A 25,944-nucleotide genomic window follows, 5' to 3' on the forward strand; every position below is an offset into this window, starting at 1 on the left:
CATCTGAGGGCTAGCTAGCTAAATAGAGTATTAAACCTAACTGTTATATTCATTTTACATTTTTGGACTTTGCCCCAAAGAGAGACGTTCAAACATGACCATTTGGGGAAGCCGAATTTCATACTCTCTATCAAGGGAGAGATATTATCAGTACTTACAACAAAGTTTGACCTACAATTACCACACATTTTTTACAATGCTCAAAGTTACAACACGAATCATTACCACACAAGTCTTAACAACCAAAATATTCAAATGGCTGACACTACCTAAATCATTACAACGCAAGTCTATACAACTGCAGTTTACACAATTTACCTCCACGGTGGGATACAGAGGGTTTAGGGGCTGTGGGAGGGTGAGTAGTTATTTGAAAATGTATTTACGACAAATATACCTGCTCCAGCGAGCCCCTGTAGAGTCTATCGCCCTCCCAAGTTCACTCCGCTAATGCCACATGTGGTCTATGGGCCAGGGTTCGAGTTCCAGCAAGCCTGACTCAGCTTTTGATCTTCTGACGTGCTGCATAGGGTACCATTAATATAGGTAATGGTGATAGATGTCACAAACAGTTTGTAGACAGCAGACACGAACTATAAAGCTTTATAGAAAATTAGTTTCTTTTCCTACATAAGAACACCTCTCTACTGAAGCAATACACCCCCAAAGTTCATTACTGTGAGCTCTGCACTAGCATTGCACACAAAGTGCTTTCACTTTGACCACTGTATTTACCATATGTCCTTTGGAAGTATTTCTGTAAATAGATCGCTAAATAGCCTGTATTTCAATTATTAAAGTATACATTACATACATTTGTATACATTTATATACAATTACAATTATTAAAGTATGCATTTAGCCCTGTGGACCACTTCAGGGATGGGATGGGTGGCTTTAAAGTTGTAGGTGGGGTATAACTACTTTAAAAAATAAAATATGAATTAGAAATGTTTTTATTCTCATTAAAACTATGACTGAACCATGGAATTTAAATAAAGTTCTTTTTTTTTCCACATTACTTATTTAACCTTAATTGTTTACGAGATTCGCTTTTTTTGTGGTTTCATTTTTTTTGAAAATATGTCAATAAACACATTTAACGTATACTTTTTACTTTTACTTATAGCGTTTTCAAAAATGTATCTTATAATCAACATTACCATGTTAAAATTACATGTAAAAGTCAAATTATTCAAAATCTGAGGTAATGGTATTTGTGGTGAAAGTGTGTGTGCTAGTTGTTTGTGTGGTACGTGTGCTTTTTTTTGTTAACGTATGTGAAAGCATGGTAATGGTATGCATGGTTGAATCTGCAATATAAAGCCATCCGTGGTAAAACAACGTGTGGTAATGTCATACAACCTATCAGTAGGCATATTCACAAGGCCTGGATTAATGTGAATACCAAAGTACTTTAGTTTGTTGGGTAGCCATTGAAATGAAAGCGTGCTCACAGAAGCCGGAGTAATGGTGTGGGTTAGTGGCATGGCCACACATTATGCACAATTTATTTTGTAGCCAAAAAGGTTGCACAAGAATGTACACAATGTACTAGGGTCAACATTGAACCCTTTGGCTGTGATAGTGTCACTACAATGTTGTCACCAAAATAAACGCTTTGACTTCCCCAGCCAGGATCCGTATTCCTATGATTTTATCATTGTTCCTGATTTACATTGCCATTGGTTCCAGGGCCAGAAGGAACATAAAGGGCGATAGAAGGCAGCCTTGTCTGGTACTAGCAAAAGGTGAGGTGTGTCCCCTGCAAGTAACCAATGCCTTTGAGTGGTGATACATACGCCTGACCAATGGGAGGAAATTGTGATCTACTCTGGTTTGCCATATATTGTGAGAAAGTGTCCATAAGAGGTTGGCAGAAGACTGACCCGGGACAAATCCTACTTGCATTGAGTGTTTAGGCAATGACTTACACGATTCCAACAGTTCATTGGCACCTTACCCGGGATTTTGAGGTTTGCATTAATTTGCGAGATTGGCCTGTAGCTAGAAGAGGCCAGAGGGTCCTTGCCTGGTATAGGTATAGCTGATAAACAGACTTAGTGAATTCATTGGAGGAGGGGCCTTAGTCTAGCTCTTCTCGAAGTACTGACACTAACACCTGTATGAGTGAGGGTTTTCATATTCTTGTAGAATTCTATAGGGAATTGTGTTTTCCTGAGGCTTTATTAGTGTCCATGCTATTGCTTGCTAATGTCATTTTACCTTTGGAGATGAACTCTTCTACTATATGATGTCTTTAAAGGCGGCCTTTCCTGCACCTTCATCTGGGTGAGCTTTTGAGGACTATAGAGATTCGTAATACCCCTAAAATTCATTGAAATCTCTGTTGGGGGCATGTCAGAGGGTGACCCCAGGGCAAGGCACTCTATGCTGAGAAAAGAAGACCAGTAGGCAATGATAGTCTTAGTGAGAGTAATTTATATCCTTATTATACGTCTTTGAAGGAAGTCCACTTAGTCCGTCGGCAAAGCGTTCTTCGGTCAGCCTCAGTGGAGGTTCCAGCCTGGACACTCTGCATTGTCCACATAGAACTGTGAGGATGTAAGAAAAAAAACAACTAAAAGAATACCACGAGTCAGTGGTTTGCTGTTTTTTCGATGTTTGATTTGGGAGGGGGTCAATGAGTGATCACCACATTCCGTCACCTGGTGCAGCCCGGTGCTAGCAGTGTCCTCCCTTTAAGTGCCTCCCTTTCCCACTCAGTGCCCCGAGAACCCCTGTATACTGCGCTGTACCTTTTCCAGCAACGCTCCACCGGGAGAGTGGCGGGGCAGCGCGTGATCTCGTTGGCCTCCTGGCGTCTCCTTCCTCTCCTGGATTTCCACTTCGGACAGCTTCACAGGAAACACCTGAGGATTCTCACAACCCGCTGCTTCCTCCTTCACCTCTCTGGTTCCTTCCGTTCCCTCGCTCGCAGGCTCTCTCCATCCGTCCTCCTCTTCCTGTTCTTTTTCTTATCCTCCCAGGATAGGATAGCTGATGATGACGTCAATAGACGGGGCTCCTCCTTCTGGAAAGCATACAACAGCTTAAAGGGATATTCCTCAGCCTGCATGTGAAGCATTAGAACCTCAGGTTTGAAATGAAACGAGGTGCATGTCGTCAGTTCCGCTGGTTCATTCTTGGGCTCCTGACAGGGCGCTATCAACTTCCCACTAGATTTACAAACATCCAGGAAAGATCTAGAGGATGGTGCTTGATGTAGTTGGAAAGCTAGTTGGTAGGTGTTTGGGAGGGAGGGGGGCAGACCAGACACGGAACCATTTGGTTTGTGAAAAAGGCTGCTTTATTGAAACAGGTGCACATTACATACCTAGCAACGGCCTTACAAAACTAAAACATCGCTATACATCCGATACCTGACCACACCCCTACAATCCCCTCAATATGCCCCCGCCATTACCATATAAACAACATTACAATGTATTGAAGTAAAATGATACGCCTTTATTAACCAACATCCTATACCTGCATCTCTAAAACAGTAAATCACCAAACTTCTGCAACTGAATTTTAAATAACCTGCCTACCCTTTTCCTGCCCATGATCCCAACTTTCAATGGTAACCAAAAAATGTCTGCCAGCCCTGGCAAAATTTAAACCCTGCACCTTTTCCAAGCGACAATACAAACTACCCCTTGCGCACCTTTCCCAACGAAGTAGCTGGCAACCATACCCAAAACTACTGAATGAAGAAACCAAGACAAATAAAAAATTATGGAGTGGGGGGAATCTTTCCAGTTATGATGCGCTCCCAGCCACCAGATCACCAAACCTAAAATGGTGGCTGGGAGGGCCATTACGATAGCTTTAAAGACTTGGGCTACAATTGGGCTCCAAATATGTAGCCCAATAGCATACAAAATGGAGAACACAGGGACTACCATGCCCCTCCCAAACCACCCGGGGAGGAGACATCCCTAACGTAGGCTACACCCTAAACCCCCATTGGGAGGGCGGGGGGCAGACCAGACACCGAACTATTGGCGTGTGAAAAAGGCTGCTTTAATGAAACAGGTGTACATTACAATAACATACCTGGCAACTGCCTTACAAAACTAAAACCTTGCTTTATATCAGATGCCTGACCCCTGACCTTGCCCCCTACGATCCCCTCAACATGCCCCCACCCTGCCATTACCATATAAACAACATTACACTGTATTGCAGTAAAATGATACACCTTAATTAACCAACATCCTATGCCTGCCTCTCTAAAACAATAAATCACCAAATTTCTACAACTGAACTTTAAATACCCTGCGTACCCTTTCCCTGCCCATGATCCCAACTTTAGCCAAAAGACTTCTGCCAACCCTGGCAAACTTTAAAAAAGCCTGCCACCCAGAAAAGGGGGAGATACCACTACCCATTTTCTGCACCCCCCTGCCTGAACTATTCAACGGGTCCTCCACCTCATGTGCTTCTGCACATTCAAAGACCTGGCCAGCACTTCCCTGATTTACAAAAGGTATAGGTCCATGCCCACCCTAGAGAGGTGCACACTATCATCCCTGCATAATTCCACTGTATCAAAACGTATCTCTGAGTGACTATCCTTCCAAAACCCAAACTCCTGCAAACACGTGCCATTTATATATTCACTTTCCGCCTAGCCCTATCAATAGCATTCGGATTGACGGCTCCACGCCAAAGCCTGCGAGGCACAAACACAGTCACAAAACAAAACAATCTGCCCACTGCTCCTTAATCAAAGCGAAGTCCTTTTTCATAGTCCTCATCAAAACCACGCCCTTCTCTTTGCACAGGTCGTGCACAGATCGTTCTCGCCAAGGTATAACACCAAAATATCCGGGCACCTACCGCCCACCAACCATTTATTCAGACAGGGTATTAGCTCTTTCCAGCACATACCCCGTTTGCCCTTCCACACAACTTTAAACATTTGTTCATTAAAACCTAAATATAAACCAAAGTAACACTATCGCGCCTGCAATTGCTCCCATTTCACAAAGGAGTGACCCAAGACCAATATGGTCAATTCCTCTGCCTGGGGGCCGGTCATTGAATGTGAAAGGAGAAAAGAGAGCATGAACTTCATACGCTGTTGCCCTTTGAACGTGGCGCCCCTTCTCCCTTTTTCAGACAGCGCCTGAAACATTTGGAAGACCAGCTTCCCAAATTCATGATATCCTCCTGTGCCCAGCCCCTGTTGCTCGCTTCTGTTGCTGCCCCAATACGGAAAGAGTGCGTCCCAAAACCTGCTCCATCCACCCCGATGAGGTGTAAAACTTTTAGGCACAATGCCCGCAGCTGGTAAACCGTTACTCTGCTCCCTTTCAAGTGTTTGAATACTACCACCCTGACCTTTCCGACAAACTGAACCATTGATATTCCCACCTGAGCAAGCATGTAGAAGGGGGGTCTGCACCTCAGTCTTTTGAGGAACTATGTCCTGCCAGCCCGCTCCCCCTCCCCTCTTGTTACCTACAATACAATACATATACATTTAGAAAGCGCATCAGCTACCTCAAACAGAGGTGTCCCAGCACTAACACAGTCCAGCAAAACATGAGAAGGTAAGGGGTGTAACATGGCAGAAGGACATGGCAAGGTACTTACCTAATTAGCCTAGGCTAAATAGCCATGTCTTTTTTTCAACTCCCCTTCAAACGGAATTAGTCGAAGTATATCAGGAAGGTAGTTCCTTAATCTGGTTGATACCACTGAGAAGGCCCTGCCCCAGTGCGAGATTTTGCAAACTGAGGAACATACAGCAAATTCTGTGAGTTAGATCGTAAAGAACATGTTTGCTGATAGGGGCAAATGCGTTTAAAGTAGTTGGGGCAGCTACCTCTCTGGGCCTTGAAAGCAATTGTCAAGGCCTTGAATTCTCTCCGATTCACAACCGGAAGCCAATGGAGCTGTTTGATATGCAGAGAGATATGTTGTCTAAAAGGCACTCTTCTAATCAATCTCGCAGCCGCATTCTGCATCATCTGCAGTTTCTTTATCAGATATGCCAGAAGGCCAAGTTACAGACTATTAGCATAGTCTAGCCTTGAGGTCACAGTGGCATGAACAACTGATTTACGACAGCTCTCAGGCAGTAAATACAAAGATCATCAGCCCTTTCAGGATGCCAAAGCAGGAAGATGTAATAGATCGTATATGGGTCGCAGAGGTCAGGTCTGAATCCCATTTTACGCTCAGATTTTTCGCCGTAGATGACCGGCAGGGCGGGGAGCCCATTTCCTCCGGCCACAACAGACCAGCCAATGGTGGAGAATTCTTTACAAAGAACAAGAACTCGTTTTCTCTGTGTTCAATTTTAGCTCATTATTATTCATCCAATTGGAGATGTCACACAGGCAGCCCCTAAACCTCGCAAAGTAATTTGCCGAATGGTCCTTAAAAGAAAACCCCAAATGTGTGTCGTCTGCAGAGGAGATAGTTTTTATTCCCCATTGCGAAATAAGCGCACATAATGGAGCCAGATAGATATTAAAAAGTAGAGGGTTCAATGCCGAGCCCTGCGGTACCCCACACCAGAGGGGTTTAGTTTCTGATTTAAAAGGGTGCAAAATGACTCTTTGTGTGCGTTCGCTTAGATTGGACTTTACCCCAGGCAAGTACTGTCCCTTTCACTCCTGCCCACTTCAGTCTAGCCAACAATATTGGATGGTCCACCATATCAAAAGTGGCGGACAGGTCCAGCAGCAATAGCATAGCAGAGGCTTCTCTGTCCACCTTCATTCTTATAGATTCGGCCACCTCCTGCCAAGCAGTCTCAGTGCTAAAGCCCACCCGGAAGCCAGACTGTGTTTCATGCAAAATATCACTGCTGGCGATTAAATTACTAAGTTGATGTTGGACCAATTTTTCCAACATCTCTGCCTGTGCCGGGAGAAGAAAAATTGGGCGATAGGTTTTTAGATCCACCGGGTCAGCATTAGGCTTTTTTAGAAGGGGTAGGAGCATAGCATGTTTCCATGACTCTGGGAAGATATCAGTGGTAAGTGAATTGTTCCATATATGATTGAGGGAAGGATTGAGAGTATAGGCGAGGGCTTCCCACAACTTGGGTGGGAAAGGGTGTACAGGGGACCCTGACTTACATTTCAGAATTCCACCCAAGGATTCCTGAAGTGAAATAGGAAGAAATACAGACAAGGATGCTTCCCCAGCATAGCTATCCTCATCTACAGACTCAATGGTATCCCGCTTAGACAAGAAGGCATTTTATACCTTATGTATTTCTTCCTCATATTACCTAGTAATTCTGATACTGTAAAGGCCCCGAAGAACATCCACACAATCGAAGTCGAGTACAAGCACGTCTCTAATTTGTCTCTTAATACCTATGGCAATACCTCCAATAACCGAATCAGCATCTGCCAAGACGGCTTCCTGAGATTTCACCCAGAACCTCTCTCCTCTAGAATTCTAGTTCCTATTTCTCCAGCTTACCCACGACAAGCCTTTGTCAATGAGATCCAATATAAACTGAATTACAACTTTCGACTGCCGACAGACCTCGGCGCGCCAATGACCACCTGACCGCAGAAACTCTTTACATGTTAACCTGTATGCCCCCCAGGTGGATTCTGACAATGACTCTAATACCAATTGTAGCATCCTACTTTGCCTACATACCACAAATGGGGCGGAATTGGCGTTGGCGTCCTTTCGGTATCCTTGGCCAGCCCATAGAATCTCCCTCACTGTGAACAAGACAAAGCATCAGCTATGTCATTGTACACACCAGGCACATGTAATGCCCTGAAAACGATGTCGTGACTCATGCAGCCAAACACAAATACTCTTATCAATTTCAAAACCTGCTCGTCCCTTTTGGACTGGCGATTCTCAATTTCGACTACTGCCATGTTGTCCACTCTAAAGAGAACTTTCTTGTGGGCTAATTCCTCCCCCCAGAGTGTTACTGCTACCACTAGGGGAAACAATTTCAGGAAAGCTATGCTCCTTCCACCATCCTTCCAATGTGATGGCCATTGCTCTGCGCACCACCTCCCTTGCCAGAACAAGCCAAAGCCCCCGCTCCCTGCTGCATCCGAAAAGATTTTGACGTCCCATGTCAGCTCCTCCTCTCTTGCCAGTGGAACACCATTAAACAACTGTAAAAACACGGTCCACATCCTCAAATCCTCCTTCACCCCAGCTAACAGCCAAGAGTGATGGTCAGGTAAATGTTGCCCTGACAACGCTCTCTCCAGTCTCCTACAGAATGTCCTCCTTGCCCTCACTACTCTGCATTCAAAGTTCAGGTGGCCCAAGAGTATCTGTATGTTTTTGACCTTCATTTTGTCCTGTGATAAAATGCCCTTCAACAATAGTAAAATGTTCTCTTTTTATCCTCTGGCAAGCGCACCCACATTGCCCTGGAGTCGATCTTAATACCTAAAAAAGACAACGTCGTGCTTGGGCCCATCGTCCTTTCCAGTGCCAGTGGCACCCCAAGTTCACCCATCAGCTCATGGGAACTGTCCAGTGCTGCCATGCATTCCGCGGAGCCCAGAGAACCCACAAAGAAAGTCAACCAGATAGTGTGTTACCAGCTGGTGCCCTGAGCACCGTGAAAATAGCCACTGTAGAAACGTGCTGAAGCACTCAAACAATGCACACGAAATAGAGCATCCCATTGGCAGTGCATTGTCCACGTACCATTTTCCTGCTTTTTAGCAGATTTTAGATTCTCTGCCCATCTTCTATGTCTCCAAACAAAACCCCCACCTAAACCTGTCTCTCAAAACTTGTGCTTCTCCATGATCCTCATATTCCTATAGCCCGCCTCTAATCTCTTGAGTTTATCCGGAATAAGAGCCTTTTGGGCCAGGCCCTTGGGGCCCCTTACCTCCCCGTGTGCCCGAAAGCTGCCCTGTGTTACCCTCTGTCAAGTGCCATTGCTGACCTCCCTGTTGGTATCCGTCCCCTGACCCGAAGCAGTTGACCAGTGCATGCCGGCCTCCACATTTTGAGCATTTGTGGCAAAAGTTATAGAATTCCTGTGTGCATATGCCTTTGTTATAGTCCCAGTATGCCCCCCCGCTCCTGACGGACTCTTCCCTGTACCCACGACCCCTCCCCAGGTGGGTCTCCCCTGAAAGTGCAGACAGACAAAAGGCATGCCGCTGGCGTAAATATTGTCTTCAGCCGCAGTCCGTGCAGGTAACAGAGGTGGGGCGGTGGGGCCAGGTAAGGAAGTATTTTGAGGGACGAAGCAGAGGGAAAATGTATTATTTATTTAACTTTCCCTCTGGGTCGTCCCTCGAAATCCCCCCCTAAGCGGCCCCACAGCCTCACCGCTGTTACCTGCACGGACCGCAGCTGATTGTCTTCCTCCCTATGGCTGCTTCCATCTTATGCTGCCACAAATCTGTGTCCTGCTCCCCCCATTTCGCTTCAGGATCCCATGCCAGGTGCGCTCTAAATTCCTCATCATATTTGGCCCATGTATATCCCCCTCCCGTGATCTGTGCCTTCCTGATGAAATCCATGTATTTAAATCACACTTCGCAGCGCTTCGGGTAGTTTTTCACAGTATACTCTTGCATCTTTCAAAAATGCTGCTTTCCAGTTCTCTATTGTCAACTGGACCCAATTCATATTCCTCCTCCTTAGACCCTTCTTTGGACCTCACCTCCCTATGCAGCAGTTTAGGCATTTCGACATTGTCCCCTTTCCAGATGCGCTTTTTTGTTGCCAGCATTAAATGGGCTCCTCGAGGTTTTGTCACCCCCATATAAGGGAGTTTCTTAATTTTCAGATCCTTGCTCTCCGGCCTGTACTTCTTGTCTCCTGTCTTTTCACCCTCCTCGCTCACTTTCTTTGTGTTGGCCCCTGTTAGACCTGGTACCATTGGCGTGAGTCTCCCTTCCATTTTACACTGGTTGCATCCTCTATTTTTGATCTGCTATTCAGTACCACAGTGCAAGTGCTCCCTATGTTAAATTGATGTACTAATTAGTGACTCCATGATTGGTTTATTTGATTTACTTGTCAGACTCTAGTACAGTGTACAGTGCATCATGATGCCCAGGGCCTGTAAATCAAATGCTGCTAGTGGGCTTGCAGCACTGATTGTGCCACCCACAGAAGCAGCTTGTAAAGTGTGTCTCAGGTCTGCCACTGCAGAGCCTGTATGCAGTCTAGTACTGCCATGTCGACTTAGTAAGTGCACTCACTTACCAGTCACTAAACCTTCCCTTTTCTACATATTAGTCACCCCTAAGGTAGGCCCATGGGCAGTGTGCATTGTATGTAAAAGGTAGGACATGCCCTGATTTGTGTGACATGTCCTGATAATGAATTACAGCCATTTTCGTTTTTCACTATTGCAAGGCTACCTGTTCCCTTAGGCCAGAATTGGCAGTTTCATTATAACATCTTATAATCCTAACTGACCCAGGAATCATGGTGGAAATTAGAATTTAGTATGTCTGAACTCAGAATGATAAAATACATATTTTAGTAAAGTTGGTTTTAACATTCTGTGTTTGAAAATACCACTTTTAGAAAGTAGTTATTTTCTTACCTAACCATCCAGCCTGCCTCTGCTAGGTTGTGTATTGTATGTCTGGTTTTGTAAATGACAGGGGCTGGGGTGGCTCCAGGAGACAGGGTGAGTCAGCACAGGGCTGAATAGATCCATCTGCATGTAGAGTGATGGGAGGAGAGGCACCTGGGCCTGAATAGGACTGTGCCTGCCTTCCACAATGCTGTCTCCACCTCCTGTGGTGTGTCTGGTGACCCTAGCCCACCCTGCCAAAGGGAAGAAGGAGTCATGTAAACAAAGTGTCCAGGACTGCACAGAACTAGTTTGGACTGGGTATAGGACCCTCTGCTTTCAGAGGACAAAATATTTTGCAGTATAAATATGGAGACCCAGACCCCAAGACTTTAGATCACTTCTGGAACAACAAGACGAACCTTCGCCAAGGAGAAGAACGAAGGAAGCTGCAGGAGTTTGGACTGCCCCTCTGCCAATGTGCTGTTTGCGGGGTTGGCCTTTAGTGGTTCCTTTGTTACCAAGGAAATGAGAAGGTACTTTCCTCATCTTGCAAAATATTTCTCCAAGGGCTTGAACTTGTGCTTACCTCCTGCTGAAGCCACAGGGACAAAAGACTTCACCACCAGCTCCCCTCTGAGTTTCCTTGCTGGGAATTCTGTCTGCACAAGCCTGCATGTCACTGGGAGCAGGAAGCGCGACTCAACGAGAAGAAGTGTGTCATAGTCGCAGCTGTTGCTGTCGCATCGTCGGAGAAGCGTGTCGCCACTGCAGAGGTCACCGCCGCATCACCAGAGAAGCGTGCCTTCCTCGCAGCTGTTTACCGACGCATAACTGGAGAAGCATGTCGTCACCGCAGATGTCGCTGGCGCATCACCGGAGAAGCGTGCCGCAGGGCACGTCGCAGCTCCAAAGTTTCAGAGTTTGGGGCACGGCTGTCGGGCGTGCACGCATCGTCTTCACTTTGTACGTTTCACCTCCTCTCCGGTAAGGACCAAGACACATCCCCTACTCTGCGCAAGCATTGAGGCGAGACGCATCGTCTCCCCCAAAGCAAGGAACTGACGCATCTCCAACCCTGCGAACCTTTTGTTTGTTTTGTGTTACGGATCCAGGTACTTTTGTGAGAAACGTGTTGCATTTAGCATCAACTTGAACTAAATGACTTCTACCATCTTTAAGTCTATTTGAAGTACAGTATTGTGGATTTTGTCATTTGTGGTCTTGTGTTAAGTCTATATAAAGAATCCTTATTTTTATAAAACCTGTGTGGTGTCCATCTGTACAGTTTTCACTGTATTACTGTATATGTTCACAAATGGTTAACACACTGCCTCTGAGATAAGCCAGTCTGCTCGTTCCAAGCTACCAAGGGGGTGAGCAGGGGTTATCCAGGAGTGTAATCCCCATTCCCTGACTAGAAGCAAGGGTCCCTATTTGGTCAAAGGTGCAAACCATTGCCAACTAGACACCCCGAGTTCTTAACAGTCTCTCTCTCCATTTTTGTCCCCTTTGTGTCTCCTGCTTCCCTAGTGCCCACCCCAATGTCCATGACATACTTCCCTTTTCTCAAACAGCCACCCCTTTCCTCCAGACCCCCCACCCCTATACCCACTGACACCTTTAAAGGCTTCGCTTTTGCCCTTACCTGGCTCCAAAGAGGGTGCCTGTATAGTTGCAGTCTGCCTTACCAGTGGCCCCATACTTTCCGATATGCTTTGTGGCCTCTCGGCAGGTCACAATGCCTTATGCAGCTTCTCTGCCAGGGCATGAAACATACTATTCGACACATTAGCTTGCACCCACTCCTGATCATCCACCTCCCGCAATTCACCTTCTTCAAGGATTTCTTCATCGTAATCTAGCTCCTCTTGGCCCAACACCTAGGGCCGAATATGCCTCTTGAATCCGCATGTCATTATTCCGCATGCTGTCACAACACGGTCGTAACAACGACCTCATTGTGACAACGCATACCATTAATCTGCAAGTCGTTACAATGACTTGCGGAGGGGGGGCGCTGGATGTTGGAATAGTAACATTTCCTATTCCAACTCCAATTTTTGCGGACTTTAGGGAAGGTGTTGGATTTTAAATCCAACACCTCCCCCCCTCCACAAGTCGTTGTAACGACTTGCAGAGTAATGGTATGTGTTGTCACAACGCAGTCATTATAACGACTGCGTTGTGACAGCATGCGGGGTTAACAATGCAGGGTGAAGGTGCTTTACCCCTGCGGCTACTCCTGGTTAGAATTTAACCTAAGGGCCCTACCAGACCCTCCTCTCCCTTCCTGTGATGGAGATGACTGTACCAGCCGGTACTCCACTGGTGCTCCCACCTATTTGATGTCGCTCCTTGATGCCCCGTCGGTACACTGGGACCCTCCAGATGTTGGGGCCAGCGAGGTTGTTCTGGGACTTCTTCTGCTGGCTGCGACTGGCTACCCCGTCGTTAATGAGGATGCCGTTCTGGGCTCCGCCCTCCCTTCTCCTCGGCAACACCGAGCCGCCACCAGCCCTGCCAAGTCTACCGTGCTGTGCCGCTCCTCGCCCTGCAACAAAAATGTCTGGTGTGATGTGCTGCTTCACTGCCAACCTGCTGCCTGGCCCACTCTCCTTTTCTCACCCTGACTAGACAGTAATTCTGACCATCTCCCTATGCCCCAGAACTCCATTGCCCCTCCTTGCCATCATCCCCCCCTCGTCCCCACTCCACTTTGGCATGGACACGACGAGCGCTGACGCAGGTCCCTGGACGAAACCAGGTCCCGCTCCCACCTGTGTCACCTCCCCCTGGGGACTGTCCTGCCCTAGCCCCCAATATGCTCCCGCCCCTGTGCTGTGGCCCTCGCCTCATACTGCAGGGAACCCCCTTTCGATAAATAAGCATCTAACTGCCCCACCCTGTCAAAACACCTCACCTCATCACTCCAGGATGAGAAGATATCCAGGCCCTCCCATGCCTGATTGCCTCAAGCTGGCTCTAGTTCCCCTGGTAACTCATCTGTTCCAGTGAGGGGTGTTAGACAGGGCCTGCTCATGGTTTTCAGCGCCGAGACACCATTTGGTATTTGCGCGCTTTAGAAATATCATTATCATTATCATCTTCCGCCCCTCCTACTTGGCCCTGGGGCTCCTCCCCCTTCCTCTGTGGCCCTCCCTTACCCACCACCCCTTGGTCCCAACACCCGGTCCCCCTCTACCACTGTCTCATCATCCTCAATAAAGCCCTCCTGACCTCCCCCCGACGTTCTCTTTTCATGTCACAGGCCCCAGCCTCCTCATTAGGCAAGCCTAGAAATCCACACCTCCTCACTTGTCCCTCCCTTATGCCAAAACGTTCCCCCCTCCCTTCCATCTTAATTGCCTGAGGGCTGGACCCCGCGTACCCGAGCTGCAGAACCGCGCTGGAGCCTACTTACTTGGCCCCGCCCCCGCTACCTGACATCCCGCTCTCAGAAGCGGCACACTCCTTTTTAACAGCCCCGGTATCCAGCTTGCATTCTACATGCTCCGGGGCTCTTCTGACTTGTTTCGTAGGCCCCCAGCTGCGCAGAGCATCGCCTTCTTCAGGCTTGGGGTTGGCCCGCCCCGCCAACTGCTCTGGGATTTCCTTGTGCGCCCCTGCCCCACGCTTCCCGGACGGCCCCGGGGCTGCTCTCCTTGCATATGAGCTGCTCCGTTCACTCACTGCACATGTCTTTTGCCCCTTTGGCAAGGAGCATGCCGCGACCGCAGCGGCAACTCCTGTCGATGTCTGCGCGCCCTGCGCACTTGCCCTGCGGCCTCCGGAATGACCAAGTCAAGGCGCCCGGCCTTGCTCAGGAGCCTCAGTGCCTCCAGGACCCTGTAATCCTCCATGACCTACGGTGAGACAAAAATGTTCTCCCTTTACACTAACACTACCAATAATCCCAAGCTCACAAAGCACCGGAAATATCTTTCCAGTTACGATGCGCTCCCAGCCACCAGGTCACCAAACCTAAAATGGTGGCTGGGAGCACCCTCACAATAGCCTTAGAGGCTTGGGCTACAATTGGGCTACAAATGTGTAACCCAATAGAATACTAACTGGAGAAAACTGAGACTGCCCTGTCCCTCCCAAACCGCCCCGAGGGAGACCTCCCTACAGTCAGCTACCCCCCCCCCCCCCAAACTCCCCTTGGGCTCTCGAATACACTTCACTGCACCAGCGGATATCATCTTCTAGCCGTGTCCTGGTTTCATTAGCACGTTTCTTAGCAAGGAGCTCACGTTTGCAGGACTGTACAACCTCACACAAGATTTGTGCAGAAGATATTGATTCAGTATTTTCGACAAGAAACGTTCGGATGCGGGATCGCAGTCATTCTCTGTCCTGGTATCAACATATCTACAAAAGAAAAATTGTAGGGATTATTTGTTTTAAAGATAAAAATTGATAGCTGGGTATACACCACCATGTGCTCAACAAAGGACCATTTAAAACTAATGACAATATGTGTTCAAGAAGAGAAATATTGTGCGTCCATCATCAGAGAAATAGACTTAACCAAGTTAAACTATTGTACTGTCTTTTATAACAGTGCCTAACAAAATCAAACACCTGTAGTCCTTCGAAATACAGCAGGCAGAACAATTACTGATACACCTTTGAGACAACACATTACATACACGCTTTACAAAATGCACTGGTACCCAGTTCCGTAAAGGATTCCGTTCGGAGCACATAAGTTATACCTGACAACAAAGTACTTGAAGGGTTTTCAAAATACTTAAAATATGACCCAAACATACAAAACAAATTTGAATTAAAGATATGAAAATAAAATCTAATTGTTTCGGAATGAACCAAAACCAGCGGCCAAAAGAGCATGTCCAAGAACCTTTGTAAAACAGGTAAGCCCATGAAGATCTCATCCCAGAAAATCTCAGATTTTAGCCAAAATCCGGTCCCGTTAGGAAAACCCTCCTAAAAGTTTACAGAGTTTGTATTTGTTGTGATTGATTGTGATTGCCTTCAAAACCAGTGATACTTTTGAATTCAAATGAGCAGGGGAGTTCTTTTTTCTTTGGAAATTTATTTGAATAGTGTGGCTTTCATATTATTAAACTCCTGCTCAAATTTACACATTTGGCAACCCCTGATCAGAATATGCATGCATAATTACCTTGTATGTCTCCATGTGTGTGATACTTTTCACTGTAATCTATTATTGCCACATGCTACCTTCCATTTGTACAGTGGTTGGGCTAAAGGTTTGCAACTGGTCCTGCACAGCACTACAATATGCCTTCATCCCATGTCAATGGAATACTATCTTGTACATCCTCCAACCTTATCACATCTATTGTGATGATATCTTTTTTCGAGTTTGGAGTCATATGGAATGTACCACTGTATGACTCAGTAGAGAATTGCCAACACTGAAACACGGGCATGGAGTCTGTAATGCCACCTGTTGTCCGGATCAAACACTATTTTACAATTTACATACAATAATATGATTCCACTGAAAAGTACAATCTTAAAATTTGAGGCACTGTTCTTGCCAGTTGTAAGGGAAGGTTGTAATTGATGATTCTTGCTGAATGATGCCCAAAGGCAGGTTGAACATGGATAAACAATGTTGCATACATATTTTCTACCGCTAGCTGTTGATGTGACTCCTGATCTGTTCCAGCAAGAGAGCTGTATGTAACCTGTAGGTCCCTTCAGCTAGGCAGTAGTCATGGAAGCCTGGAAGCAGTCCCGCAGCATCTGAAGGGAAACAGTGAATCAGCCAAAAATGTGTAGTTGCAGTGGCTGCTGTTTTATTGATCAAAGTTTGAGCACCCCAGTGGAAGGGCTAACATTCTGCACGATGCGTACAGGAAAGCCAACGAGTTACAACGACAGGGGCGGCTCAAGGCTCATGGTGGCCCTGGCGGATCACGGAGGCCAGTGAAGAGGGGGGGTCAGGGTGTTTGGAAGTGGAACAGAGCCGGAGGCCGCCAAATCCCTGCCAGGGGCCACCACGCAAATATGTATCCATCCTCAGAGGATTATTATATTAAGGATATATATTGGCGTGGCGGCCCCTGGGGTTTGGCGGCCCTGTGCAGATGCACAGCTTGCACATGCCTAAGGCCGCCCCTGCAACGATGTAAATGCTCACCTGCTGAACCCCGCAGCAGCATCTATATTTTCTGTTCGAGTCTCATCTGTTGTTCACATGAAAGTCACAGGGACTCCTCACACATGTCCAATTTTCTAAATTCATAATTTATCTTTCAGGCAATGGCACAGAAGGACGACATGGAAGAAAGAATCACAACCCTCGAGAAACGCTACCTCATGGCACAGAGGGAATCCACCTCCATCCATGACATGAACGACAAGCTGGAAAACGAGCTGGCGAACAAGGAGGCCATCCTGCGACAGGTTTAGTATCCGCATCACTGGTATTTTTGAAGTAGGCATCACCGATTAGGATGGATGCTACAGATAGAAAGCAGTAACGAGCAGGTAAAAGGGGCACTCTTGTTGGCATTCAAAGATAGTTCGAGGGATAGATAGCCGGTTGGCTTTAAACTATTTTGATAGAATATAAAAATATGAAGGGAATATTATAAACTTATTTTAATAGTATTGATACAAGCTCCTCTCAGACCACTATTTTACACATAATGACTGACACATTTCTCATATTGCGAGTATGAGTCAGGATTTCCCATTTGTATGTCTATTTTGACAACTAGGCTGTTGTTAAATCTTAGATGAACACTAGAAAAAGCTTTTGGAATCGCTCTTGAGAGTGGCTGTGGCTCCGCCCACATGTTGGTTACCCTGAATGCTGCATCTGATTGGGCAGCAGTGGTGCTCTTCCACAGAAAGGTATTTCTGTGGGCTCATTGAGAGTTTCCCCTCACCTAATAAAGCCATTTCATTAAAACGTAATGACACGGCTGCAAGAAAGGGGAAACCCTACAAGATGCTACAATTCCATAAGCCGCCTAATTTATCTCTTCCCTATGCTGCGTGAGCCAGCAGTACTATGGCTGGATGAATGCAGCAGTATTACCTCCCCTGGCTCATTTTATGAGTTGTGGAACTCAAATACAGTGAGTGCTGCCTGCTGGAAAACGTAGTTCCCTTTGCCTTTTACATGTGCTTCTGCGCTGCATGCCCCATCATTGCCAGCACTGCGATGCTGATGACACCGCCTGCCAATGTGTGTGTACTTTGGTGTTCCAAATGAGGGCAGGAGTTTTACTTGTGGTGCCCCTTCAAGTATTAAATGTACCATATTAAAAGTGTATTGATATATACAAATCCTGGACTGGCAGAGGCTCTCATAAACTCTCCTCATAGGCCTCCTGAGAGTTCTGATCAGTCAGAGCTTCTGTTGCTTCCTGGACCTACAGAAGACAACTTAGTGCTGTGAAGATGGAGGTGTGTGGCGAGTGTGACACGGGTATGCCAGCCATGGTAGTGCCAGAACCAATTTGCTCTGTTATTTTTATCAAGAGAGGTGTCGCCTGGTACATACCAGACATTTTGACCAGGTGGATGCCTTCGACTGTACTCTGGGACCTGGGCCATTCAATTTGAACAAGTCCAGAGCAAGCCCAGATTCCTAGGGTAACCTACCTTCTTGAGCACCCTGAAGCCCATCCCTTGAGGATTGGGGGCTATATGGACCTGAGGCTTCTTTTCTGGAATAGTACAGAAAACAACTGTTTGAATTATCACTATGTATTACCTGCAAACTGCATGAAGCCGATTGCTGAATCCTGCAAACATCTTGGTGAAAAATGAAGGAAACTTTTTTAACTTGGGGAGAACAGGGGATAAATGCTAGCAGCTCTAACTCTACCATTTGTAGCTGTAAATCTGTATGGGCGTTAGAATTGCATATGCTTATTTTCTAAGTAGGGTCCTTTTCGTGGAGTAAATTAATTTATGATAAAGATATTCAATTTGCCATCGAATTGCAAGACATTAAGTTGACTGGAGCTGCATCTGTTGAACCCAGGAACAAAGAAGTGACTCCAAGAGCTAGTTGGCTGGCCTCCTGACTACAGCCTCAGAAACAGAAGACTCCAAGAACCTTGACCCCAGCACCTGGACTCAGCCATCTGTGAGTCCTACCCAGACAAGTGGTGACACCCCAGTACCGGACCCTTAACCTAAATGTGCTCTGTCAGCCCATCTATGGACCCAGCAGAACTGATGCATCTCCTCTGCTACATGACACAATCTGGAGCAAAACCAACACATCACCTCTGCTGAGAGAGATCTCTCTGTGCAAGGACTTTGCATTGGTATCCTGCAGTGGAACCACCGCCGGTGTGACGCTTTCCCGACGCAGGCCCTAGCATTGCCAAAACTTTTATTGACATCCTCAACGGCAACATGGGTTCGCATATCACAGCCTCACAATTCCTCAGAACTGAAGCAGCGCCTCAACTGCGCAATGCATCTTCAATACCAGACTTTGCATCACAGGCCCCGGTCAATGGGATCCCCAACGACGATGCTGACCTTGCATCATAGCTTTGCAGGCCCTCAGAAATGACGTTTCACCTCGGCTGCTCGATGGATCATCTACGCGAGACCTTGCACTTCTTTACAACCAGGATTTAAGGTATTCGTATTCAGAGATCTAACCAGACCCATGTAGCTGGCCCATGCTACATTGCAGTTGGCCTAAACTTTTTTGGTGCTATTTTCACTGAAATCTTTATAGCTTCATATCTTCGGTTCTACTAATTAGATTTTTGTTGTTTTGAGCTTGTTTGTATTAATTAAAAATGACTCTATTTGTCTAAACTGGTGTGAAATCCTTTGAGTTAAGGCGGACTGTGTACCAAGCCACCCAAAGGTTGAGCACAGGTTAATTTAGGGTTTGCTGGTAACTTCGGCCTGACCGGGATTGTGGTTCCTACTTGAGTAGGGTTTCACCCCCTCAACCAGTAACCCAATTTCTTAGATCCTGGAATTTCTCATTCATAACTTCTGGGTTTCTAATCCTCTCCAAATCTTCAGGACTTTAGTCTCCTTCTTCTCATTGTCAATTAGGCTGAAACTTTGACAGCTTTGTCCCCTCTAGGTACAATCTGTTTTTACGTTTCTCAGAGTGGTGTTTCATCAGAAGGATGGCGGGTAAAGCATATTGTTCCATCAGGGTCAACAATTTAACTTTGCCTTCAGTGAGTCTTAATGTGGATCACAACCAGTTGAGAGTGTACACTAGACAAGATGGCTGAGCTTCTTTTCAGATAATTTGGCTGCAGTCTTCTCTGTGTAGAGGCATACTCCACAGATGTGCAGGATGAAGGCTTCCTAAATCGTCAAGTACTTATCTGTAGGATCATTGTTAGCCACGAAATGCAGGTATAATATGTTTTTTATGTATGTAACATATGTATATACTATACCAGCATTCCATGACTTGTATCAAGACAGATTATATACAATAAAGTGGAGAGTGGTTGAAATAAGTCTGAGGATGTATCTTCTGTCTAAAAGAATGTCATAACTACTCCATATCAAGAAGATATTTATACTCATGAACATGCAGTGCACTGCAGAGGAAAGGGAGTATTCCCAGGGTATTGACAGGCCCAGAGCAGGAGATACAACCAGACTGTCACTGAACAGCCTCAAACCACCACCTATTTTTCCAGCAACTGACTCACGTACCAAGTTTGAAAGTCAATCACATCACTGGGGTCGATGGGCAATTAATGCTGTCACCCAACATATATATTGGAGAGTGATGGACAATAGCACACTCCATGGGACAGCTGATTTGTAAGTATTCAAGACAGTTCTCAAATAAGCAATGAACAGTAATATCTTTAAAATGTGTCTTACCTTGTGGTGAGAGGAGTGTAAAGAGGGCAGAGTGGCCAGACTAGAAACACTGTGATAGTGTGATGTGTCATTTCCTCATAAGCATGATCCTCTGCACTTCAAGTAAAGTCTCATAGTGACAAGGCCCCTACTTCCTTGTAGTGCAACAGTGGTAGGTGTCGCAATAGAATTTACTAAAATGTGCATTGGCATGTTCCTGTAAATATTAAATCAACTTCTGTCTAATGTTAGACATTGTTTTAGCATAGTTCTGAGAGTATAGAAACACCCACTTGGTGGTGCTTAGAGAAGAAGCATGATTTTAGCTGTTCGACCAATAGCCTGAAGCCTGTTGGAATCCTCTTCCGCTGCACATAGTTCCACTCATCGTGAAATATATGTGTGATCAACAATTCAGAAAAATTCTGTATATTGAGTGTTGGACCTGACCCTCTCTGCAGGGTTACCCCAACCAGTTTTCCTTCACCTCTCCTGCTTTGCTGAATTTATTTTGTATGGCTTTAGGTCTCTGTGCACTTTACAATTGCTAACCAGTTTAAAAGTGTGTGTGCTTTCTCCGTAAAATATGATACAACTGGCCTACACCTGATTAGCACTTTTCATATACTTAGAAATCCCTTGTATATGGTGCTGCATGCTACTACAAGGTATCAAGGGCTTGTAAATTAAATGCTACTTGTGAACCTGCAGCACTCATTGTGCCACTCACTAAAGTAGCACTTTAAAATGTGTCTCAAGTCTGCCACTGCAAATTGTAGTGCAGTTTTAAATGGCAATTTCGACCTGGCAAAATAAACTTTTTTCCATGCTTAAACTAGGGTTGGCTGAGTTTCCTTCTGCAGAGTTACATAAAGATTCCTCGAGATTCCGCAGCGTTCCGCAAACGGGCGGAATTTAGCATGCCATGCTGAATTTTTTGCACTGGGAGCTTGTAAAATCAGTGCAAACAGCACCACTTAGCATACTAGAGAGCACTCTTCTTTCTGCCTCTTGAGTAGATTTTCTATTCAATGCACTAGGGGATGCAACTTTTCACTCGCCAACTTAACGTTGGTGAGGTGTGCGCGAGAATAAACTCCGCCATATAGCAGTTGGCAGGCAGAGTTTTGCTGGAACTCCGCGTTACGCTTGTAATGCGGGCTAAACTCCCCGACCTCCACTAGTGGAGGTTATGGCCTACCCCTAGCTTAAACCTTCCGTTTTAGTACATACAGGTCACCCCCAAGTTAGCCCTAAAACGCTCATAGGACAGGGTGCATTGCTTTTAAAAAGTATGACATGTAGATTTAAGTTTTACATGTCCTGGTAGTCATTTTTCACTACTGTAAGGAATATCTCTCCCACTGACTAACACTGGGTTACCTTATTACATTTAATAAGTGGTAACCTTTGATTGGAAGCAGATAGGAATTTGGTGTTTACACTGAAATGAATATTAATTTAAAATCCTCTTTAATGCTAACATCTGATTGTAGTCACAATCCTGAAAATTCGGCTGTCAGAAAGTTGGCATGTTCCTGCCCTAACCATTTTTGTACATCTGCCAGTGTCCTGAGTCACATGACTTTGAATAGCTGAGCTGCTAGGCTTTGTGTATTCTTCCCAGACAGTGAGGCAGTGGAGGACTAGCTGTTGGCAGTATGGGCCATCCTTCAAGGATAGTTGGGGCAGCAGTAATCCCTGTACCACTTACATTTCAAATGGCTCTTCTCCAGCACACACAAAGGTACCTAACACTAGCCTTTTGTCACCCCAGACTTCTTCAAGCCATGGCAGAAATGGGAGGAACTTTACAGGATCAGATGTGGGGGTGGCAGGCTAGCCAGAATGTTCCCCCACTTCAAAGTCTGACACCAGATATAAATAGCAGACCCTCAGAGTCACTCATCAATACACTCCTGGATCTGTGGACATTAAAAAAGGAAGGACTGCCTTGTTACCCAGAGGACTACCCTGCTGTGTGAGGCCTGCCTTTTCCCCCAGAGAACAACCCTGCTGGTTGAGGCCTGCCTTGTTCCCCCAGGACTGGTCCCTACCAAGTTCCCCAAAGGACGACCCTACTATTTGAAACCAGCCTTGTCCCAGAGAGGACTGTCCTGCTGCTTGAGGCTTGCCCTAGTCTCTGAGAAGGAAGGTTGAGCCTACCACCTTTATCCCAGACTACCTGACTAACTGCAAGGGTCAGTTGACTGAGATCCCGTTCTGAGCTACAGGGACACAACAAGCTTCTAAGGCCTCCCTGAAACTGCCCTGGTGACCTGCTGCACTGGACCGGCCTGGACCTGCAACTAGACCTGCCTGAGCCCTGCTGCCCTCTGCGGTAAATCCTTCATCCCCAAGAAGTGTTGACCCAGGTCCAGGACCCTTGGCTGACATTAGATTACACTCCTCTTCATGAAAAGGTGAAATTCTGATGTTTTGAGCTCTTTGTGACCACAAACTGGCCTGTTTGCACCAAGATTCTGCTACCTGTGACGACTGTCAATATTAAGCTCCGGTGAGCCTGACTCTTCATGCTAGAGCGATGACCAGCAACGGAACATCTCCACTTCTTACTAAAGCAAAGGCAGACTACGGTGACTGCCAACGCAACACTCCAACAACAACCGCCTGTCACACCTTACCAGATTGTCACTTTACAATAATGACCATCTGCAACAATCTCTGTTTCTCGGTGCCTCATCCACTCTTTGTGTCGGAACTTAAGAAGGTAACTTTCACCCTGACAAGGATTTTGTTTGTTGCCTGAGCGAGTCTTCCAACCCCCAACAAATAAATCTATTTCTTACATAGAGTATATACATACATTTTATAAAAGAGGGGTGGGGGCTGCCCACAATGGGCATGCCAAAGCCCTCTCCACCCAACAGAAGAGTGACAGTATTTCTGCCCTCCTGGGTGTCAAATGGGGGTTATTACCCCTGATCTGTCACCCACGGGGACAGAAAGCCCACTAGACACCAGGGATTTTTTTCTTCCTAATAGCGGTGTGGGGACTGCCCGGAATGGGCAAACTAGTTCCCCACCATCCAAAACCAAAGGAACAGTGTTTCTGTCTCTCCCTGGGGCCTGATGGGTGTTATCACCCCCAATCTGCCCACTAGGGGCGGCAGAAAGCCCACTAAACATCCAGGATTGTATTATTATGAAAGAGGAATGGGTCTGCCCACAATGGGCGAGACCATGCCCCCACCCACAATTATAAATGCAGAAGTCACTCTGCCCCCCAGAAGGCAGATGGGAGTACTATCCCCTGATCTGCTCCACTGGAGGCAGGAAAGCCCTCTAGGCACCAGGGAGTTTTTGTTTTGACTAAGTAAGGGTGGGGGGTGCCCAAAATGGGCATGCCAATGGCTTCACCTCCCAAACAAAAAGGGATAGTCTTTCTGCCCGCCCAGGAGGGCAGACGTGAGGTATTACGCCCAACTGCCCCAATGGGGGCAGAAAGCCCACTAGACACCAGGATTTTTTTTTTATGAAAGAGGGGGATCTGCCCATAATGGGCGTTGCCAATGCCCCCTCTCTGAAAAAAATAGCCACACTCTTTCTGCCCCCCGAGGGGCAGAAGGCCCACTAGGTACCAGAGATATGTTTGTGGGCACCTCAGGGAGCGGCCCCTTAGGCAAGGGTTGCTCCCCTTTTTTGTGAACACATTTTGGTTGCTTCTGCCCCCCAGACCCCCTCCCCGAGGGCAGATCAGCATTATTTTTAAGTACTTCTACTCCCAAGGGGGGCAGAAAACCACTAGACACTAGTGTAAGTTTCTGTGTGTGAGAGAACTGGAGTTCGACTGACAGTCCGTGTTTACTGGCATTTGGCTGGCTGTGTGTGAACCTGCACTTTGCTGATGGGTGTGTATGCACTTGTGCTTAGCTAGCAGTGTTTGTGGACTAGCGCTTGGCTGGCACTGTGCATGGACTTTCACTTAACTAGCTGTCTGTGCGGATGTCACATGTCTGGCAGTGTGCGTGGACTGTCACATGGCTGGCGATGTGCCTGGATGGTGCTTTGCTTGATGTGCACGTGGATGGCGCTTTGCTTGCGGTGTGCGTGGATGGCACTTGGCTGGCAGTGTGGCTTGCATAGATCAGCCAGCATTTTATTACCCAGAATCCTCTGAAAAACTCACATTTACCTGACAATTGACACTTTCCTAACATTTCGGTGTGAAAAATGTGTCGGATCACTGCACTGGCACAAATTTCTCACCACCCAGTGTTTCCCTCAGTCTCCTAAACAAAATGCTACCTCACTTGTGTGGGTGCCCAAAGCAGAGAACTTAAAAACTAATAAAATGTAAAACTGAGGGGGAACTAAAGTGGGTCCAGAAAGGTAGTTCTTTTTTCATATGTTTTTAGGCTGACACTGCTTTGGGCACCCACACAAGAAGAGGTATCATTCTGAGACTGAGGGGAATGCTCGGTGGTGGGAAATTTGTGACGGCGCAGTAATCTCACAACCTTACCACACAGACATGTGAGGAAAATGTGACTTTTTAGCTTCTGGGTAAGAGAATGTTAGGGGATCCACACAAGCCATGCATCCCTGGACTCCCCTGGGTGTCTATTTTTCAGAAATGTCTGGGTTTGGTTGGTTTCTCTAGATAGCCGCCGAGCCCTGGACCAAAAACGCATGTGCACCCATCTATGACAAAACGTGTTTTTGCAAGGGTGTCACCTGCGTTTTTGGTCCCTGACTCAGCGGCCATCAAGGGAAACCTACCAAACCCAAACATTTCTGAAAACTAGACACTGGGAGGAGTCCAGATAAGTATGGTTTGCATGGAGCCCTCAAAGTTTTCTTACCCAGAATCACCTGCAAACCTAAAATGTAGCTAAAGTAGCTGTGGGATACACATTTTCTACCACCTAATGTTCCCCCAGGTCTTCCGATAAAAATGGTACTTCACTTGTGTGGGTTGGCCAAGTACCCGCGATAGGGAAGGGCCCAAAGCATATTGTGGAGACATCAGAATTGTCGGTCACAAAATGGCCTAGTTGTGCAAGTGGGGGCCACCTGCGTTGTTGGTCCTGGGCTAGGCGGCCATCTAGGAAAGCATACAATACCCAGACTTTTCTGAAAATTAGACACCGGGGAGAGTAAGTTTGCATGGATCCCCAATGTTTTCTTACCCAGAATCCCCCGCAAACCTCAAATGTAGGTTTAAAAGATCCCACTTTCCTCGCATTTCTGTGTGGGAAAGGTGTGGAATCAGTGGGCTGACACAAATTTCCTACAACTCAGAACTCCCCCAGGTCTCCTGATAAAAATGGTACCTCACTTGTGTGGGTGGGCCAAGTGCCCACGACAGTTAAGGGCCCAATACGTATTGTGTAGACATCAAAACTATGTATCACAAAACGACCAGGTTTTGCAAGGGGGGGCACCTGCGTTTTTGGTCCCTGGCTAGGCGGCCATCTTGGGAAACCTGCCAAGCCCAGAAATTTCTGAAAAGTAGACACCCGGGGCAGTTGATGGACCTGTTTCTTTGTAAAGCACTCTAAATTACCATTTCAATTCAGACAAGTAGAACCCATTTGGTCCTACAAGAATGATAGACAGGGGCGATTTGAACCTTACAGGTGTGT

At 46.5% G+C, this 25,944-nt stretch overlaps 1 protein-coding gene across 1 annotated transcript in view; it reads left to right on the forward strand.

The window, feature by feature from the left end:
- The window catches only part of PPFIA2 (PPFI scaffold protein A2), a 2,034,471-nt gene that overhangs the window by 1,343,319 nt on the left and 665,208 nt on the right, over positions 1-25,944 (forward strand). Inside the window, exon 9 of the mRNA XM_078674230.1 lies at positions 16,772-16,918. Within this exon, the coding sequence (XP_078530356.1) occupies positions 16,772-16,918 (147 nt within the window). The remainder of the gene's footprint in view (positions 1-16,771; positions 16,919-25,944) is intronic.

Source organism: Lissotriton helveticus, chromosome 1_1 (genome assembly GCF_964261635.1).
Source record: "Lissotriton helveticus chromosome 1_1, aLisHel1.1, whole genome shotgun sequence".
Taxonomy (NCBI): Eukaryota; Metazoa; Chordata; class Amphibia; order Caudata; family Salamandridae; genus Lissotriton; species Lissotriton helveticus.